The sequence below is a fragment of the Haliaeetus albicilla genome, chromosome 10, assembly GCF_947461875.1.
Source record: "Haliaeetus albicilla chromosome 10, bHalAlb1.1, whole genome shotgun sequence".
In the NCBI taxonomy this organism is placed as follows: Eukaryota; Metazoa; Chordata; class Aves; order Accipitriformes; family Accipitridae; genus Haliaeetus; species Haliaeetus albicilla.
The window spans coordinates 14,006,033-14,027,553 of NC_091492.1; the positions used below are offsets into that span (position 1 = coordinate 14,006,033).

The 21,521-nt window shown below is 41.6% G+C and overlaps 1 protein-coding gene and 1 long non-coding RNA gene across 3 annotated transcripts in view; one reads left to right on the forward strand and one right to left on the reverse strand.

Annotated features, from left to right (window-relative positions):
• Positions 1-1,873: 1,873 nt before the first annotated feature.
• LOC138687255 (uncharacterized) overlaps positions 1,874-21,521 on the forward strand; it is a 47,942-nt gene continuing 28,294 nt past the window's right edge. Inside the window, exon 1 of one of the 2 annotated variants that reach the window (XR_011326503.1) lies at positions 1,874-3,193. This is a non-coding gene — a long non-coding RNA (uncharacterized lncRNA). The remainder of the gene's footprint in view (positions 3,194-21,521) is intronic. The other variant, XR_011326502.1, reaches the window with a different exon arrangement.
• Positions 18,302-21,437, reverse strand: POP4 (POP4 homolog, ribonuclease P/MRP subunit). The gene is made up of 7 exons (XM_069793558.1): positions 21,373-21,437; positions 21,246-21,298; positions 20,660-20,883; positions 19,914-19,991; positions 19,646-19,707; positions 19,196-19,297; positions 18,302-18,683 (listed from the first exon to the last, which is right to left on the reverse strand). The coding sequence occupies exons 1-7, from the start codon at positions 21,377-21,379 to the stop codon at positions 18,547-18,549; spliced, it is 663 nt and encodes a 220-aa protein (XP_069649659.1). The 5' UTR covers positions 21,380-21,437; the 3' UTR covers positions 18,302-18,546.

Consider the following 21,521-nt stretch of genomic DNA (forward strand, 5'->3'; position numbering starts at 1 on the left):
ACCTGGGCAATAATCATTACATGTCGGCCAAATGTAGCACTGGGTTAGCCAAACAGCCTGGGATTTGAAGGTTGTTTCTACTTTCTCCCTCTTCAGTCAGAAGTGGAGGTGTGCTCAGGCAACTGCTGCATGAGGCAAGGGAAGCCTCGAGGTACACGCTGGGCGTGCAGTCAGTATTAAGCAGTTGCACTTGAGAGCTGACTTTCTGTTGGTATTTTGTTTGTTTTGGAAGCTGTCACATCCTTGTTTGAATGCCTTATTGAGATACAAACTCAGAGTTTAACCAGTAATCTTAAGAGCTATTTGATAGGCAGGCTTAGGAGCTCTTTTTTCCTGGCTGTAAAAGCAAAACATTTGTGGGACCACTTGAAAAAGCTGCAGCCCAAATTGCCAGCTTTTAATGCAACTGGAGCAAGGTAAAGAGACTTTATTTGATCTATTGCCTCTGGCATTTTCTCCAAAAACACTTGTTTCTCAGTAGCAGAAGTATCTTGCCCAACTGGGATGCAATAATTTCAAAGCAGGTAAAGGAAACTGCAGCTGCTCAGCTGAGTCAGCCAAAGGTAAGCTCTGCAGGGGAGAAAATGGCTTTTTATTATCTTCTAGCGGCAAAATTACTGCAACAGCCTGCAGGAAAAGATCACATTATAATAGTAACAAAAACATCTGTTAAATTCTGAGCTCACTGTATGTTTAGTGCATGTTTAAAAAAACCCCAGACATTTGATAAAATTATTTTGAATAAAACTCAATATTGAGATTCAATTTGGGATTTGAGTTTGGGATGTTAGGAGCCCATCGCGATCATAGGATAGACGGTGATTTTAACTAATTGACTATATGGAGCATGTCATCAGTGGACAAAACAGCTCTTAGCTATGGAGATTTTACTGAACTGAGCTTGGAATATGCCTGTTACTTAATGAACGCACGTCGACTTATTCACTTATTGTACAGGTTACTTGTAAGCATGAATAACTTCTGTCCTATGCTCTGTGAGAGTGCGGTGTGCATGGAGGGATGAATGTTTGCTTGATCTGGCTCCCGGTGGATTCAGTTCATCAGCCTGTTTTAGAAATGTATGAATTGCCATGATTGATTTGTGTCCCTGAAGCTTTACCAGCATCATTTGTGTGCTTTAAAAATGAGGTGCTTCCAAGTCTGACGATGCAGAAATTGGAGCTCTGCTCGGCTCTGTCAGTACAGACTGAAACTTCAGAATGTCATGTTCCAAAATACTACTAGTCCACACGCCTTGAAACCACTGCTGGACAAACCTGCTTCAGGGGGTTGTTGCATCCTCAGGGCTTCTCTCAGCCCATGTGTGGGAAGTTACCCACTTCTTGAGTTGTTCCTGGGAGCCTGGCTGCAAAACAATTGTCAGAGTGATGAAAATATTCCTGAAAGCAACCTTGCAACCTGCTTGCTTCTCTTCCTTTTGCATAAGGAACCAATATGCAATCAATGTGCTTTTGTTTTTACAACGGCATTGCTGTTCTTTGCATGTGTGCAGCACTTTATTCTAAGAATCCTGAAGTGCAGCATAAATTCTAATAACCGTGTGAGGGTTTGTACCCTCCTCACAGACAGTAAAACTGAAACTTGGAGAGTTACATGTGGTGATACACAGCTTGATCACTGAAATAGGAATAGTGGGTTATTTGCTATTGTTTTCAGCAGCAACGGGCTCTGGCTGAGAGTGAGTCACTTGGGAGGCTGAGGAACATCCCCCAGAGCTCCTGACTCATGGCCCCGTGTGCCTCACCACAGGGTTGTGTCCAAGTTCAGAAATCTCAGTGATTGTTACAAAAGCTGTGGTGCAGGGAGCACAAAACCACTCATGCTTGCAGATTCTAAAGTTGAAAGTTTGCATTGTAAGAGCCTTTGTGTTTGCTGTGCCTTGCCTTCCCTGTTCAGACCTTCAGCCCTGTTCTAGTCACATATGTGCAGTGCTGTGCATGGCCTTTAGGTAGAGTTGAAACTGAAGTCCTGGACACCAATAATGACCAAGAAGGTAAACAGCAGAGGCTAAGTTTAAATGCTGTGTATAAATACGTAATAAATATTTGCTCTGGGTTCTAGGAAAAATAAGGAAGAGGATGTATTCTCCCCAGTAAAAAACACACGTGTGGTTGTCAGCACTACGAGCAAGGGTTTGAAATCCATGTTATCTTTAGGCTGTATGCTGGTGTTTGTGTTAAGCTTTGGCAGTTGTCTGTGGATCTCAGTGCTGAGAAGGCATAAGGTATTTTGCTTGTTCCTTCTTAATTTTCAGTGATAAATAGCAGTGGTGAAACATAGAGTGGGAGAGTGGAATGCTAGGGGTTTCCCTGCTAAGCCAATTTCAGTTTTAATAGCTTGTTCTCTTCACAGTGGTCTGTAACTCTAATCACAGAAGTGGTTAGAAGCTCTGATCCAAAGCTTGGTAAGAGTTTTAATTTCTGTTTTGGGTCAGCATGTAGTTCTATTTATATCTCCTTTCTTAACTGTAAAATACTCCGGGTATTTTGTCACTGCAGTGTTCTTTGTATGATGTCATCAGTGTGTACCATTCTGCATGATAGAGTATACTGTGAGCAGGAGACACGGTAAAACTTGAAACTTAAAACCATGAGCAAACCAAATACACTGATTTACACTCATGGGGTCAAGCAGAGAGTGTGCAGGAGCGTGGTGGATGTCAGGAGGGCGTGCTGGACCTCTGGTGCTGGGCATGTGAAATGGTGAGTGGGAAGCTGCTGCTGTCAGGACAGTGAACGCGGCTCACCTTGCGGTGCAGAAACACCCCCACTGTCCCACACTGGCAGCCTTTTCCCTGCCTCCCAGAGCACCAATGCCACGTGCCTCATGACAGCTCTGTGTCTTCTCCCATGTAGGCTGTTGAGTTGAAGGTAGCAAGGGCATTTTGTAGCTGAAAAGTGAGCAGGTCCAAGCAAGGACGGAGTTGCATTGTTTCAGTGGAAAAGGGTTGGGTTTTTTATCCAGATTACCTAGTCTCATTTTTTTCAGGTTGTGTCACTAACCCGTGCTTTCTTTCATCCTTAACTGCATGAGCTTTGTGTTTGTTTTCTGAGTGGATTGATCAAGTGGGTTGGTTGCCATGAGTCTCCAGGTTGCACCCAAGAACTGCCCAGTATGGGGACATACAACAGGGAAAGCTCAGAAGTTTGTTCTCTTCAGAGGAGCAGGACAGGTGAGTATGCACTGACAAACAAGCAGTAGGTTTGGCATGCTGCCAGACCACTATTTCGGAGTAGTGTTCCCCAGTAATGGGAGCAGGTTCTAGTCAAAATATGGAAGGGGAAGGTGAGAAGGAGGTGAGGTAAGAGAGTATGAAATGCCAGAACTGTGAGAAGGTGCAGGTATTCAGTGCAGAGAGGGCTGTAATATTAATGGAAAAACATATGAAATTAATGTGGAAAAAAACCCCCGTGTCTAAAAAAGCTGCTGAAAGCATTTTGCAGCATGGTGTGAGAGAGTACTACATCTTTTGGGCTCAGCCATCCTTCCAGAATAACACCATTCTGTGCATGTTCTTAATCTGAACTCTTTTCCTACTATTGCTATTCTGTTTAAACAGTGATCTCATATTCAGAGTGTGCTTTTATTGCACAAGATAAATCATGGTGAACAATTAGGTATTTCAAACACTAAACTTAGGTAGATTAGGCATTTCAAATATTAAAGTGGGGAAAAAGCACAGGGAACAAGAGTGTGATAATCATCAGTTAATTTAAAAAGATGTAAATGTGTTCACCTATGATTGACTGATTAGTCAAAGACACATAAAAGACTTTAATTCATAAACCCTGCTTTCCCCATGGATATAGCTTCTATTTATGTGAAGAACATGCTTTGGTCTCTTTCCTTTGGAACTGCTACCCAGGCTGAGTGTGTGTGTCACTCAGAAATGAAAAATCATCTCTTTGTAAGGGACCTGTGCCTTGCCCCACATCAATGCCTTTTGTGCAGGAAGGCATCTGCTGCAAATGCCTGAGGAAGTTTTATGCATCGAGTGCATACAGCAGAGCTCTATGAAAGGGGAAGGAAAAAAAAGGGGGAAATCTTTGTTTCCTTTTGTGCCCTTCAAATATAAGGGAAAACAGAAAGGTGGTGTGGTTTGGTTTTTTTCTTTTTCCAGGGTGTTGGGCTGATACTCTGGAAATCAAAAAGAGCAAATCTCAGGTTGGCTGGGATCCCCATCCATTGGCATGCTGGATCTTTAAATGGAGAGGTGCTGAGCTGAAGGAGGAACCATGGGGATTTCTCACCAGGTGGAAGAGGTTTATTGGCTTTTAGAGAATGTATTGCTGCCTGGGCTGTGCAGGGTATGAGATGCGACATAGGCTAGGGCACAGAGGATGTGTGAAAGATCACGCCTTAATTTGTGAAGTGTAAAAATTGTTGCCTGCTTGCGAAACCAGAGGGATTTTTTGTAATAGGAGGTGTGTGGTGGGCTGTTGAGGGACATTTGAAGGAGGAGTTGAGGATTCTGCTCTGTACTTCAGTTCAAGCTGTGCGAAAATTGTCCATGTGCGTGTGCTACCGTCCTGCCTTTTTGGGAGTGGAAGGGACCTGCAAGAGTTAATGTTTTCCTGAGATTTCTCTCTTACTGGTATGCTGAAATATGCAGGAAGCTTTGGTTTTTGTTTTCTGGTTGGGGTTTTTTTTTCTTTTTTTGTCTTTTCTTAGAATGAAATATTTCTTCTCTAACCTCAACCCTGAAGAGCAGTTGTGGGGAGGCAGGGGAGGGTACTGCAGTTTGGCTCTGTACCCTTTGGGCTGTTTGAATTCATTAGCTTGGGAGCCCCCACAAATGCCTTGGGCAGTGTACCTCCTTATCCACACAACTTGGGAGAATCTCTTACCACTACTGCATGCATTAGCCTTCATTAATACAATTAGCAGAATAGTGATTAGGATTCATTATTCCCTACAAAAAGATAAAGCTAGTAATACATATCTCAGAATCAAATTCCTCAGTGCCTTGTCTTGGGATTGCTTTATTTTGGAGTTGTTTGCTCTTTATAACCTTCCATCTCCTAGAAAAAAGAAAGCCACTTAATTGTAAAACTGTTTGGGTCAAAGAAATGCACTGAGATGATCTTTCACGCATGCTAAATAGGTGAATTATCTATGGGACCCACACAGCTCAGACAGCCACTCAACAGTTGAAACTGCGAACTTCATGTTCTTCAAGCACAAAAGCTACTTAGTTTCCCCATGTTGAAGACTTTTTATAATAGCAATAAGACAACTCTAGAGAGAACCATCTAATATTAACTCCAGGGAGTAATCATCTAATCACAATCTGGGGGTGATTTGAAGCACTCATCTGGACCAAATGCCTCACAACACCCCAGGAGTGGTTTTATTGCATGATAGCAGTACCCCATTGAGTCTTATTGCTTAATTAAAAACAAATTCCCAAGTAATTTTTTTGCCTTTCCATAAAAACACAGTAGTACATAGCGTGTATAAAACATCCATTAAATGATGGTAGATGCAAATTTACATTGTGAGATACAATCCGTTTCTCTACCACTTGGGGTTGAAGTTAAATGTAAAACCATTTCCTATAATCTGTGCACTGCTGTGTTTAGAGAGGAATAAATATGGGAAAGAGAGGTTCATTGTAGGATGCCTTGTTTTTATTAAGTGATATGTTTGGTTTCCTTACAAAGGAGTTCAAATTCTCATCCATCTTGCAGACACAACAGTCAATCAACAGTGTGGCCTTTTCTGCTTCCTCCTGGAGATTTCCTCAGCTTGCCATTGTTTCAGTGCAGATCTTCAGTAGGAATCCTGTATTTCTTTCTGGGATTTCCATTCCTCTCTGAGCAGAGAGAGCACAAACAGTGCAGGTGATGTATTTGGGATACATCCAGCATACTATACAAGTGCTGCCCGGGTTTCCTTTGTGGGTTTTGTAGTCTAACGCAGATTAACCCTGGTAGATGCATGGTACAGCCACTTTTGGTGGTTTTGCCGCACAGCTGACCTCTGCCTGCGCTGGATGCATGGCTGAGATGTCTCCACCTCCTGCAGTTTGACTGGGACCACTGCTATAGCTGTGGCTCCTCTGCAAGGGACCCCGACTGTGGATGGGAAGAGTATGAAAGTCTATTTTGTTCCTGTTGAGGCATGCCTCAACATTCGAACCCACTGCTCCCTTACACCTTTACAGAGTGCTTTTGTAGCCCGAAAGTGATTCCCAAATGTAGTGCTCCCCCGAGGACTTTGGGTATTGTTCACATATTACAGGCAAAGGAATCAAATCCAAGTTTTTAAGTGATTGTCCAAAAAGCATACAGGGAGTACTAGAGACCCTGCTCAGAAATCCTGGCAGCCAAAGCTGTAATTGGGCTTTTGGCCACAGCACTGAAGGAAATGGTGGGGGGGAGGAGGGTTGATATGTTTTCTTCAGATTTGTCGCTCAGGCTGCCTTTAATTAATTGGTGGAGATAAGCTTGCAAGTACAATTTTTTTAAATAAAAGCTGAAAATTAGTAGTAACTATTGCTCTAGTTGTTTGACATGCCAAAGCCACCTTGTGGTACCTACAGGCTCTGGATAGAGGAGGACACTTGTGTCAATCTCACCTGCTGTGGGCTCCACTCAGTGTTACACACACCTTTCTGTTTTTCCCCATCAAATGGTGGTTCCCCAAGGACTGGTGGGAGCTGAAGCCACATATGAATATCTACTGCTGAGAGGAGGTTGCAGCATTCAGGGTATAGAGGCAGCATGCTTTGTCCCATATTTAGATTTTGTAAAAAATAATTTTTTTTTGTTGTTTGGTGAACCACTGTGCTAGAATGTTTTGTTGACTTCATTTTTATTGTCCCGTTAGAGACATGTTAAGTGTTGTGGTGGAAGAGTTGTTATAAAGAGGTTATGGCATTGTACTAAGGAAATGAATGAGAGTGAAACTAGTTGCCTGCTTCTGCTGCCTGAGGTCAGTCTGAAAGAGTGGCAAAAAGAATAATTAAGTCTGTGTATTTGAAACAGTTCTGTAGTAACTTCAGACATTGCCAGGTCAGGAAAGGACATGAAAGGACCTGACTGTTCTTGAACAATAAACACTTTTACCTGAAAGATCTCTGCTGGCTTTATTAGGAATGCCATTAGCTTGCTTTGATCTGACTCTCTAGGACTGGCTGCTCATACAGCTGACACAGAGCAAGTAACCAACAAAGGAAGGCACTAATAGGCTTTAATACCTTTAGTGAAGAGTTTCTCTTCCCCTCAGATGTATGTCATTTTACAAAAGCTCTTTTCATCTTAATGTATCATGGAGATGACTATGCAGTAGGACAAGCACACACTGTTGGCTAAGGGGCAGGGTTTAGCAGACTTGCCATCAGACTTGACAGCCCTGTCCCACCACTCAGCGTGGAGCTGCTGGGGGGTCAGCAGTCCTCCTTGCCTGCCCTGCCTTTGGAGCAGCTGGCACTGCTACAGCCTGGATGCATCTGCAGAGCAGTGGGTGGGAGCTGCCCCGGAGTAGGGCCTGAGGGAGCAGCCATGGTAAAGCATCTCCCCCTGTTGGGTTGGTTTTTTTTTTTTTGGCAAGAAGGTTTTGAAGCAGAACAGGGGGGTTATTAGCCTTCAACAGAGAGAGTAAAAACAACTGTGCCCTACCGTGTGGCAACCAGTCACACTGGGCATCAGTGAACTCCTGGGGTGGGCAAAGGCATGCCTCAGTCATCAAATGCGCGGCTTACTCTGAGTGACTGCAGCAGTTCTGAAGGGTTTGCAGAGTACAAACCTAGCCTATTCTCTCATCTGAGCACATATTTTTAAGCTTTAGGACATAGAGTAAACATGGTATTTTATCTGCATTTATCTGGCCATTTAACAAGATGAGGAGTTGAGAGTCTTAGGTTAATGGTTCTGGGACATGTATGACTTCCTTTAAGAGTATATCCTTTCATGAAGGAAATTAAAAGTGTGATAGTTTAGTAGTTGGAAATGCCTGGCTTACTTTGGTTCTGTTTCCTAATTTCATTTTGACACGGTAGGCAATTCAGAAAATATATTTGCAGTAAGGAAAATTCAGTTGTTATGGAAACATCTGAGAAAGGCAGCTGACATAGGGTAAGGCATGCACCAGATTAGCAGTACACATAGACGCAGTAAAAAAGGCAAGTTCATGTAACGTAAGGGAGCAGTTTCTAGGCACTGTCTGCTTCCTGGGTGTTTTTTTCTGTCAGAACCGGGGGGGGGGGTTGGGGCGGGGGAGAAATCTCTTTAAAACTGTGAGCATGTGGCTCCATCTTCTGGTACCAAAGCAAAATGTGTTGCTCTGGGCATAGAATGAGGTGAGGAGATTTCTATAGCATTTTTTATGTTGGTTGCAAGAAAAGCAACAACAAAAACAACGGCGACAATAATAAATTAAAATACCTGTGCCTCAGAGCCAAGCCATAAGATATTAATGTAGTTTTCCTGAAGCTACAAACCATTCTGCTGCGTGGGAAGAAAACTGTCTTTTGAAACATTGTCCTAAGTGTGTAGCCCCAAAAGTGGCTTGTCTTCCAAAGCACAACACTGCTGTCCTACACAAAAACAATGTTTGATCAGAGTGTGGACTGTACCAGCAAAGCTTGATGCCTGTGTAGGTGCTAGTGTTGTCTCCTGCGTATAGCTGTAGGATGTTTTTCTTTGTTTTCCCCTCCCCAACAATATATTTGGCAAAGTAGGTAAAAATCATGATACATCTTCACAGAAACGCTAGCTGGGTGGAAGTAGGAATGAACGGTTCTTTGAGGTAGACTGCCAGAAGTCAAAAGAAAATAAAGCTGTTTTATTACTTCACCAAACAGTGAATGTAGTTACAGTGCATATTGCGCATGCTTAATTGAGCTTGATTACTCAATCTGTTCACCTTAGTAATTCATCTTGTTTTAAACAGAAGTCATTGTTCAAAACCAGAAGATGTTATTATTCTCTGGGTAAGCCTTGGGTTTTCTAAGTAATCCTAAAGCATTGCCCCAACTTTGTTGCTTTAAACAAACCAAAAAACCAACAACACAACAAACCAGAAACAAAGGTAATTATCTTGATGCAGTGCTGACCTAAAGCTGTTGTTCACAAGTCATTGCAAATAGGAGGTATTGCACTGTAAATGCAAAATTAAAAATACGGATCATGTGTTTTGCTTATTTTACTTCCATGTACATATGTAAGTATGTCTTCCCCCCTGGATATTGAGTCTGGGGTATAAGGGACCCTATATTCTTTGTATGAAGCATTAGTTTTAAGTCTGAAGTACTGCATGGCAGAACTGTGAGAATGAAGGCGAGGGAACATAAATTTAATGGCCCCACTGCTTCTGCCCATACTTGTGCCACTCTTCCACTAACACAAGTGATGAGTTACTTGCATGCAGCACTTTTCCGTGGGCAGGGTTGTGTGCGAGACCTGCTTCAAAAGAGGGCGTTCATGTCAGTCCAGCTCCTGTATGGCAGAGAATCATACCACAAAAATCATCCCTAAAGTAAGTACTAGCCAGGGCTTCTCGTCATGGCCTCAGCAGCAGGGCTGCGAATCTTAACCAGAGGTAGAACTAGCCTTTACTCTTCAGTGTGGTGCTTCTAAGGACCCACACAGAGGGAAGCATTTTAAGTGGCCACAGTCTTTGCTGACATAATATGGTTGCATCTTCCATGGCTTGCATTTAGTGTTTCTAACCTGTCCCTGCAGCCAGAGTGCATGAGACTTCCCTTTGGAAGGAACCTACCTGAGGTTTCCTTTTCAGGCTGCCTCCAGTTCCTATGATCTTTTTTTTCCCCCTCCCTGTATTTAACCTTCAGCTTCATCTGATTCATTTAATTGGTGTTTCCAAGCTTTAATTTCTAGGGTCTGTGGCTCTCTCCTTATCCTGTGGATTATTCTAAAGGGATCTACTTACCTTTCTGAAAGATGTCACAAGGGTAGCACCTTTCACTGACACTAACAGTAAATAAATATTACAGACCTCTTTTATTAGGAAGTACAAACCCACAACAAATCCTGCCTGGAGTGTGTTTGATAAATAAGATCTTTTGCAGGCACCTGGAGATTGTGTTTGCAAATCCCCAGCTAGCTTGTTTTGTAGTCATTGTTGCCGTAATTCAGGTTAATGTTGTTGCCACTTTTTACTTGTTAAAACACATGTGGTGCTTTATTGCTGAAAAAAGTGGCTGCCTTGGAACAGAAGTTCTTTTAAAACCCTTCTTGGAAGTTTGCTGTTTGGAGAAACAAATGTCAAATCAATTGTCCTAGCTCTGAACTGCCATTCTGAAAAGGCAGCTGTGAAAAGAAATTACTTGGGTACTGCGATGGGGAGCATGTAAGAATCTAGATTGAGAATTATGTAGCAATAGAGACCTAGAATAACAAGTGGAACAAGTAAACTTTTAGCTTTTCCTGCAAAGATTAGCTTAAAAAATACTAGATCCTAAACGAGAATGCTCATGCCAAGTTTTAAATCTCATTTGAATTTTTATAGCTGTTATAATCTCTGATATATAACCTTGGAAATAGGGTCTTGTAACAGAAATGCTGAGTCCCTTGACTATTGCATCGCAAAAAAGAGTTGCGGTAATAGGCTACAATTCTGAGACAAGTTTGCAAGGCTGGCTTATGTCTGCATATCATCACTCAAATGGGTCTAAGCTGGGCTCTTCACATTATTTGAGGGTATTTTTTGTACATGAGCAGCCGTATGCAGCTGTTCCAGTACTGTCAGCCTTCTAAGTATAACAGGCACAATCCAGCATATCCTTCTCCATTGAAATGTTGCCACAGGGAGAGGCTTGGAGCTTGGACACACTGTCATGAAAAGTAGAGCTTATTTTCTTTTTTCCTGTCCTTGTTCTTCTGTATTTCTGTGCAGAAGAAATGGAAGTTCCCAAGGAGCCTGGGCTGCAGAAGGATCGCACGTGCCAGTGCTCTTTTCCCTCTCATTATCATACGCTTGCAATCAGACTCTAATTTTTGAAATAAAAAACCTGCAGGATTCTTTATTGGGACTATTAAACCTTCAATCTTCATTATTTAGGATGGCTACTTACCTTTTACTCAAGCCATAATGCAACTGCTCCTATAAAAACTATTGAAATGGCTACTGTGGCAGTGAGTAGATTTTCCTCCGTGTAAAATAATGCTGTGTGAGTGAGACATAACTATCATTTACATTAATTAGGCAGCCGTATAATGGGGTGTTCAATAGCTATTACATCATTTAAATTCTTCAGTGAGCACCCCAGCCACCCAAGAACTATCCAGCTGAACATTTCTGAGTCCATAATTTTGAAATAATCCTTTAGAGGAAGAATATGCATGGCAGAGTGTTGCAGACAATTTCACCAAAAAACATCCATTTTATTCAGATTTATGGGATTATTTTAACATTTACAAGAAGTGCATAATCCTATTTTTCCTCTCTCCCAGAATAACAGTGCCATTAATTGGAGTCCATTTTGGGGCTGATACTGTGTGTATGCTAGAGGATGGCCAAGGAGCTTGTAGTCAGCAGTCTGCATTGGCAGCTGGACTCACATACACAAGCGTGTTTCCCTAAACATTCTGTTACAAGCCTGGGGCCCGGGAGCCATGTGGCTCAGCTGAGAAGCCCTGACTCACAGACAAGTGAGTGCAGTCCTGCTTGAGGTTTCGTTTTTGAAGTCTTTTGCCTTTAACAAGCACATGAGGACTTTAGCATTTATATTCAATTTTGGTTATTGATTTTAAATTTGTGAGGTCAAGCCTTGGCATTTCTGGTAATATCATACTTCCCAGAAACTATTATATGAATATTATAATTAATGTTCTAACTATATATTTTTTTTTTTTGTATACTTTAATATTAGTGTCTCAGTCAAAAGTATGCACATATGTCATGAGGCTAGGAGCTCATTCTGAGAGCTGAAAGAAGTAAGGCTGAATTTAGTAAGTAGTACACCAGGAAGAGATTTCTGTTAACAGGCCTGTAGTGCAAATCTTTAACATGCTCTTCAGCTGCCTATAGAAGGTGATGGTTATTAGAAGATTGGTCAGTGCCTGAAAGTATATGAAAATAACACGTTTTAAATCAGTGTTGTTTGGCAATAGTTAGGTGCTATGGGAATACTTCCTAGCAGAATGAAAAAAAGTAATAGCCTCAAAATAGGCTGGGGAGCAGGGCAGGATAGACCGTAAAGCTTAGGTTGTGCCTTTTCCTTCAGCATTCTGGTTCAAAGCTATCAGTTATGTTATTTTAGTCAATCCTATACTCAATTTTTTTCTCTTCTTAATAGTTATAAGGTACTGTACCTTATCTGACTAATACAATAATAGAAAGCAGCAGAAAGCTGTCTTAACGGGGAGAGCTCTTAATTCAGTATTAAATGTTGCTAGGTTCTCTGTAGTTCTCCATAATCCCTATCCAACAGGCAGAGTGTGCAGAGCTATGTGTCAAAACCTGTCTGTAGGTAGAGCACCAGGTACTGTTTGTTCTGCAGCCCAGGAGGTTTGCATTTGCCAGAAGTAACTGCTCCTCTCAGCGGTAGCGGATGCTTGATCCTCTGTTTTTCACATTTGTTCATTAATTTAATTAAACCAGTACACTGAGGGAGATTGCTGCCTTACCAAAAGAATATATTTTCATCACATGCTGTGGGGAAGGTGACTCAGAATTGGAGTTAGTTACCATAGGAGTGACAGAATTAAGGAAGGGGAGTGTGAGACAAAGATGTGTCAAACCTCCGTGAAATTCCATGGAATCGGCCATTGTCAAGTATAATTTGACCTGGTACATAGGACCATGGTCTGGTGAATGTTGTAGCATGACAAACTTTGTAAATCCAGTTTTTATTTGTCTAACAAGATGAATGAAGGTGAGCATTTGTTATATAGGTCAACTGATGCGCTTTACTCACCAAGGTCCTGCATGCTAACGAGCTCACCTTGGGTGCAAGAAGGCAGTACAGCTGGGGTAAGAGGCACAGCTGACAAGGGTTAGCCTTTCAAAGCACTCAGGTGTTTTCCATGTCAAGAGAGCTTGTTTGGAATTTTGGTGTTGCTAAAGAGGCCAGTTGGGCATTTGCCTCAGCTGTGATGGTACAGGAGACTGGCCTGATATAGCTGTTACTGGGTGTTGGGGACCTTCTGTCCTGCTGGTGCTGCTCAGATCTCATGGGGTGTATAGGCTGAAGAAGATGGGGCTGTTGGAACCAGTAAGGAGAGCTCATGGATTGCTGAAGCCTTGTACTTGCATCACCTATGGTAAGGATGCTGCGGAGGCAAAGGGAGATTAGTTAAGGAAATTGTAGTGTGTGCTGAGGGAGGAGTGATGAACAGCAGGAGCTGGGAATTAGCTGTTTGGTGGCCTTTAGTATGAAGGTGTTGGCGACTGCAGCAGGAATGATAAGGTGACCAGAACTTTTTGTTAGTTAAAAAACCTGTCTGCATATGTTTTGGGGACATGTAACTGGGGAATGAGTGTGCGTAACTGTTCTGGTAAGGGGCTGAGGAATTGCCCTGTTTAGGTAGAAGCAGTGCTGCCCTGGTTTTGAGAAGGTGCTGCTCCTGTCCCTGAAAACATGCTGCTGATGCAGAGGAGCAAGATGGTGTCTCGGGTCTGATGCAGTACAGTGGGTCCTGCCTGACATCACAGCTGTGTTTTAAGTGAATTTTAAAAGGAGAAGAAGGAGGTGTATAAAAAAAATAAGTGAACTGTTCTGGTTATAGGAGGCAAAGGATGCTATATAAGGAAGGAGTTATAAGCAAAGATGTAAGTTAATTGATGGCAAACCCACTAATAGCTCTGCGGTGTGTTCTGGTTCTTTGGCACGTGTGCACCAACAGAAACACTTGGCAGAGTGTGGGCCTGGGCTGCTGCAAGAGCTTTGTCGCAAGCTCAGCATCTCCCAGTCATGCTGTTGAATGCCCAAGGGCACCATTTTTCCTCGGAAACTGAAAACTTTTGATAATTTTTAGGTGGCATGCTGTGGCTTGTCACTTCTTAAGGACTGCTTCATATTTGTTTGTAGAATGTTAAAGGTTATTTCTAAATCTTTTTATAAAAGCTTTAAAAATACCAGAAGTAAAGAGAAGTGCCGATGTGGAGAAGGATGAGTAGCCCTGGTTGGTTAGGGTGTGACACGTGCAGTCTGTAGCAAAACTGAGTATCTTTTTCCCTAGAAAAGTGGAAGCCTGCAGATGATGCACAGAATTACCAGTGTTGCACCAATGGATACCTGCAGCTTTTCTCTGCAGGATTTGTTTCCCCTACCAAACTGATTGTCCTTCCCTTTGTTATTCTGCCTGAGCTCTGACTCGCTCTGTTTCTTCTTTTATACTCTTTCTCACCCCATGCCATTTTTTGGTCCCTTTCTGTTAGGAAATGCCACCAATGTTTCCAGTCAAGGTTTCTAAACCTATGATTTGCATATTATGGTGAAAATAACTAAGCCAGGTTTGCTTATCTTTTATGTACGCACGTCGGAACAAGAAGCTTCCTTTTCCAGATCATACCAGCCTGGCATAGCCATAGCCAGCCCTTTTCCAGTTCAACAGGGGCATTGTTCTAGTAAAAAATACTAGTCGCCTTTGCCAGGACTTCTTTGCAAAATGCAGCTGGTTATTGAGGACTATGTGTTACTGTTCCAAATTATTTTAAGGTTTAACAGGAGTTGCTTGGTCAAAGGTTGTAAGAGGCTTAGAAATTATTTCTAACCTCTTGCATTGACGCAAGTCCTCCCAGATCTGAAATACTAAAATGGACAAAGAGAGTCTGCCAGAGGGTCGAACTTGTCCAAGACTTGAGAATTAATTAAAAAAGGCTCTGGTCCAGATCGGAATTTTATGCTCTCTTCTGCTTCTCTAAAACCATTGGGTGGCTTGAATATATAGAGTTAACATCAGCTACATGCTCCTGTGATTTCAGTGATTTAATGAGTTTTACAAGGAGAGTCCCAGGACGTTTTTGGGGGTTTCCATTGTATCGCTGCGTAATCCATCTTTTAGAGGAAGTATAAAAAAAACCCTTCAAATAGAAAATTCTGTGTGTTTTCTTGGATGTGACTTGGCTTTAATTTCAAGCATTTCCTGCAATGAATTATTTTGAGGTTTCAAATGGAAATTATGGGGTGTTTTTGTTTGTTTTCCCGTTCTTGCTTAAATGTGCAAAATTCAGTAACTGGATTGTTTATAGTTGTTTCAGTTCAGATTGGTTATAAATATATATATACACACATAGTAATAGGAAAGCAGAATTGTGTTTAATGTAGTGAGACAGTGTATTGTTCATTATTATTCATTATTCCCTGGTTAGCCTTTTCTTTAGTGAGAGAGAGTTTAGGTATAAAAATCATAACTAATAACGTGTCTCTGCTGCATGCAATTCAGAGTTGAACATAGAAAGGAAGAGGCATATTAGAGACAGCTGTGATTAGTTCTCCAATTTTCTAATATTAAATCCATTAAGTATTTACTGTCTCAGCTAATGAAGAGATGGGGAATGGTCATGAATCAGCAGGGGAGGATTGGTGCAGTCATTTTCACTTTACTCGGTTTCTAAGGAAGTTCCTTCACCAGCAATGGGTAGTTTAATGTGTTCTAGTGAAAGATGAACACAGAGCTGCGTTCTGGAGAAAGCAGATGGGACGGGGGTTTGGTTCAAGGAACTGATGGGTAGACAGCGATACCAGTGGTCTGCGGGAGTGATTTATGGGGGCTGTTTGGAACACCTCACTGAGTCATTACAAAAAGGCCTCTTCAGGTGATTTACCAACTGCAGTAAAGGTGCCTTCAATACGTTGGCTGTTCAGCTCTCGTTATTCTTCATTTGTCATCTGTCTTTATGTGCTACTAGCTTGTGATTACCTTGAGGAGACCTTTGAACATCTTTTCAGCACTCTTCACTGTAAATAATGAATGCCTTCCTATTATTTATCGAAAGGGACTGCTAGGTAGCGTTTGTCTTTTGGTTGCTGAAATAGTTTAAAAAATGGAAATGCCAGTAGCTATGGGAAGTTGTATTGTGTTCATCTATGTGTCCATATGGTAGAATATGGTACGTCCTTCACAGCACAACGAAACGTGATTGTGCCTAATTCCAATTTGTATGGCATTCCCATTAATGATGTCTGTTTAAGACATCCATTAAAGGCCCTTAATGTTAATTAACTGGACTATGCCAATAAAGTTCTATCAGCTTCCCCCTTTTAATTTAACATTATAGGCATTTAACAGATGTCTTAATTAGATGTTACACTGAAGGCTATGAGCAAAATTAAAATCGGGTCATTGCCCTGAAAGGAAAGTTTCTGCTATGATTTATGCTTTCTACCCCTTTGTTTTTCCTTCTGACCTTTTGCAGGAAAACAAGGGATTTAATTTCGGAGAACGTTGAGAGGAGTAATGGGTACTAGGTAGAATAACAACTTGGGTCTAACAACTTTAACACATATTGTTCTTATTTCACAGATGTAAATTCACTGAAAAAAGCTTCTACTCTTTGGCACTTTCAAGCGTGTTTATCTGTACTTTCAAAGGTTTCCCAGTGTTTCTTTCTCCTAGTTTCCTATTGGTGTGAAATGATTGTATTTCCCTCTATAAAATATAAATCTCTAGCAAAACCACTGTCTGTTTTCCCCATCTCAAGGGCAGTACTTCATATAATTGCAACAAAGATTTATTTCTATACCAACTACTTTATTTCCTGACTTCAAAGGAGGAAGAGAAGCAGTCTGCTCTTGAAAACCAGTATTGCCCATGCTGTGATTTCAACTGATCAGTCTGGTTCAGTGATGCTGAATCTGGTTTGTGTCTGAGGGATGTGCCAGGGAGATGCAGCTCTCCTGTAAACTCTCTCAGCAACAGGTCCAGAAAGGAATTAGGAACTTTGGAGGCCAACTGACTTGAGGGCTGACTGGCACACTTAGTGTTTTCATAGGACTGGGAAGGATTGGAGGTGGTGATGATCTTTGGCTTTCTCACGGCTGATAAATGGCTTGTGTGCTCTGTAGTGCAGTTAAGAGCTCTAGCTGGAGCTGTCCTCCTGAACCCAGTATGAGGCTTTGGTGTGTAGTGTATGTGAGAAACAGCTATGTTCTCTTTAAAGAAATGATGCTGGTTGGCTACAAATGCTTGAATGGTGGCAGGGAAAAACTCCCTCCTCCTAGACACGGGTCTTTCATTTGATCCTGAAATTGACTTGGTGATTTAAATTGAAAGCTTCAGAAAGCTACCTCTATAACATAAACACCATAGAGGCTCTTTTACAACAGAAAAATGTGAAGTGACCTAAACATGTGGGTCACTTCCACCTCCCAAACAAGTCAAACCAGCCTAGTTAATGAGAGATTATAATCTGGGCAATCAAAAAAGGATCTGGAAGTATAGGGGGAGAGGGGGGTAGAAAAAAGGAGATTAAAAGGGGCTGAGGATATGTGAAGCACATGTACTCAATGCTGAACAAGTCTCCACTGGTGCGAGTATGGGGTCTCCATTACAACCACTGTTGCAGACTGCTGCAAAAAGCAAATATTTAGAAAAGGTTTAAACACTAGAAGCTTCTTTACAAGTGGTGCTTTATTACGGGTGATTGGTGAGTTTAGAAGACTTATGCTATAAAAGTACCTGACTGCTTGTGTTCCAGTGATACAGTGCTCACAAACAAGTGATATAAATTGCCATCCATGCTAGCCTTTTTTAAAATTGTATGTAATGTGTACCTTTTAATAAGGGTATTTTTTTAAATGTATAACATAAGACACCATGTCTAAGTATATATGAAAACAGGCTACAGTAAAGCTATAAATAGAGGTTAAATATTCATAAAGCAATTTTGTGGGTAACTGAAGATTGGGGGTCACTTCCATCTTCGAATTTCTAGCTTCAAGTGCTTCCCTGTTATATGATATGTTCCCTACACTCTGGCATGACAATATATATTTACTAATACAGTTGTATCTGATTTTAAGATTAAAGTAGTATGTTACTAGTAAGCCCCTGGTAAGCAAACAGCTTGCAGGGTTATATTCTTGTTCATATACATGTTATCTGTAACAATATTAACCACAGGGAAGGAAATACTCAAGGTAAAACCAATCAGTTGAAACAACGTACTTGCATATGCTTGCACCAAGCAAAGATGTTGATGTTGGCCCAGGAACGATTATAAAAGAGCAGTTGTTGCCTACAGTCTCATTGTAAGCATGTAATAGGCAGATAAAGCCCAATTTATACAGAAGGCACCAATAACATTTATCACAGTTACAAGACAATTTTCATTGCGCAAATTTATGATTATAAATTGAAGAAGTCAGGTAATCAATACCAATCAATACCAATAAAAGCCAGAATGTTATATACAAATAACAAAACAGATACAACAAACTCCAACAGTCTGAGAGACTGCTTTAAAGACAACAGGTACCAGTCATTCTTCAGTAAGAAGAAATGCTTTAGAAGTATTTCACATAGCTATTCTATTTCCAATCTGCCAGAAAACCTGGTATTTAAACTGAAGGAAAACAGCAGACATTTCTATTAATATTTCTGATTTTCTATGAAATCATAGGTCAATAGTTCCTTTCAACTTGAATTTTTTTGCAGATCGCTCACTTGCTCTAAGCTGGAACTTGCTTCCATAGATGTAGGAAATGAATCCATCAATCTCCAAGCTAAATACATTGTTAAGTTTGGGAACAACTGAAAATGCAAAAGGAAATAAATTAACAAAAGTGGACTAATGTAAATAAATCCCTGTTATGAAAATATACTGACATACCAGAGGATATTAGTCACATGTAGACTTGAAGTTTGCCACATATCAAGGTTTTTATGCTTTAGCATGAGAAGAAAAATAACCAAATCCTCTAAATTTTAAACTAGAATTATTAAAGTTAGTCCTCTTTCAGGAGCATGCACTAAGTGTTGCAGAGAACATCCAATGTGAATCAGATGAATAAGCCTTGTGCATAATCACGTTGGGTTCATTGGAAATGATTATTTTTTTTAATTGCTCATTTCTAATGAAATACTTTTTGGTAAGATACTGGGCTGATACGTGGTCAGTAAAGACACTGACTTCTGCCACTATGCAAAGAACTGAAAGCACTGATATAAAACAAGGTACTTGAGAGGTGTAAGATGAGTAGTGTGTTTAAGAAATTTCTGATTATTTAAGTTGTGAAAAGCACTCAAAAAATTGTCTTATATACCTTTTAATTTGTCCTCTTTAGTGATAATTTTGAAGACATGTTTAAATTCCTGTAGAATGATTCCTGTTATCCCAACGTAAGAGGGGCACTTCGATTTTGTGACTGAAGGAACAGAACTATTTATTAGAAAATTTCAGACGCAGGCAGTTTATTTGCTCTTCTACAGTTGCCTCATGATTTTAAAAACTGGTTTGCAATATTCTGAAGTAATGCAATTACAGTAATCACTAGTGAAACTTGCAGTTAATCTTTGCAAGTAACAACATGACTTTCAAGAGTAGTTGAAAAGTCATTCGCATTGGCAAGTAGAGAAAGAATCCATCAACATATGATCTCAGCTGTGTGATTCTAGAGTTAATGATGCTGAAAGGAATTTAAAAATAAGTACATGAAATTTAGGAGTGTCTACTTAACTTCAGATAATTTTGAAAAAGAAAACAAACAGAATACCTGTAACAATAGCTCCATGGAGATCAGCTTTTAGCAGTTTGCCCTGAATCACGTGTGGTTGCCTTGAAGAAGAGGGTGGAATCAGAGGGAAAGAAAATTATATGGAAAGTTGGGTTTACAAAATTTGACCATGATTTCAATAGTCACAGCTTACAGAAATAGTACGTATCCTTATCAAGTAACTATGATGTTTCAAGCAGTAACTCAGTAAACCTGGAAATACCTACTAAATCAAAAACCACAGTAATTTTAGAATATCTCAACTCACACATCTGGTTTAAGACCATGACATAGGTCTCTGATATACTGTTTCCAGAGTTCATGCAGTGGTAGAAAGATGGCGTATCTGCAGTAAAAAGACAAAAAGTATTATACAAGAACTTAATTATCAAAAAATCTACTGGTTGACTACTGAGGTAATCCATATTTACAACAGAGTTAAGACTAACACTTAAGTTTTGTAATCTGCTCTTGTAACTTAACCTGTGAGGTAGCCCACTCCATACAACAGGTTTACTTTATTAAAAAAAAAAAAAAGGCACTAAGTATGGTCCTCTCTATTGACCCCAAATGGTGATGTGTTTTAGAGGATTGGGCCACATCTAAGACCGAAGAGATTTCTACTCTTTTATCTCCCCACTTACTTCATGTCAGCAACAGCAGGGGCTTTGTTCAGCATGCATTAATTAGTTCGAGGAACCTGATGCAGAATTTTGACCCTCTGGTCACACGCAGTCTAACTTTAAAAACTGAAGTCAGAGGTGGTTGTATTTCAGTTTGATTTATTGTTATATTTAGGTATACAAAAGGAAAGAGAAGCAGTACCAAACAGAAATGAATTTTCTAACTACACAGACAAGTGAACTCTTTTCTCATGGTGAAATGCCACAAACAGAGTCTCAGACAGACTTCACCTACGGAAGGGTTAGTGTCCAAGTGTACATGCTGCTGCTTTTACATACTTTTGATGTACTTCCCGCTTTTACTACAGAGGAAAAATATTTAAGGTCTTACCTTTGCTGTTCAGGTTCAATTTCAAAAAGGCGCATTTCTCGCCTCTGCTTGGCAGTGAAACCTTTTGTTTTCTTCTTCTTCTGCTTTGTCTTTTTTTTTGAATAATGCTCAAGAACTACAGCTTTCCGAGTTAATATATCCTGGATAGCTTCGTCTTTCATTTTTGGCATACTGTGCTTCAGGAAGGCATTTACAAACGCTTTGGCCTCTTCTGATCCCTGAGGCTAAAGATATTTTAAAAGACACTTTAAAATGCTAGATTTTAATTAAATTACGAACTTGCTGCTGACTAGTGGTTTTATCAAGTCGACAGAACCACCCGAGGAACGGCAGATCGACGCCCAAGTCCTGGAAGGCGTTCACACGCTGAAGCCCCGGGCGTGCAACGGCCTGGGCTCTTCTCACCGCGGGTGAGGAAAGGACCCTTTTCGCGTTTCGTTCGGAACGGCCAAAGCCACCGGCTGCGCACGGGGGGAACCGGAGGCGCTGCGGGGAAAGGGGCGAGACCGCCGGGGCGGCAGGCCCCGCTCCTCCGGCCGCCCCCCCCCCCCCCCCGCGCCGGGGCCCCTCGGACGGCCGCCGGTACCTGGAGGTGCAGCTCCCCCGTCTCCTCCGGCGGCAGGCGGCGGTACAGCGACCCTGCAAGGCAGAGCGGGTCAGGGCGTCAGGCGGGGCCGCCGCGGCACCGGCCCCGGTGGCCCACCGGCCCTCACCCTCCATCGCGGCGGCGACCTGCGCCCGCGCAGGCGGTGACGACGGCCGGGGCGACCTGCGCCCGCGCAGGCGGTGACGACGGCCGGGGCGACCTGCGCCCGCGCAGGCGGTGACGACGGCCGGGGCGACCTGCGCCCGCGCAGGCGGC

Coding starts and splice junctions, on each gene's coding strand:
- POP4 (XM_069793558.1), bottom strand. Junction 19,708..19,913: donor CATGGTCTTAAACCAGATGT/GTGAGTTGAGAT, acceptor CTCTTCTTCAAG/GCAACCACACGTGATTCAGG. Junction 18,684..19,195: donor TAAAGAGGACAAATTAAAAG/GTATATAAGACA, acceptor TTGCATTTTCAG/TTGTTCCCAAACTTAACAAT.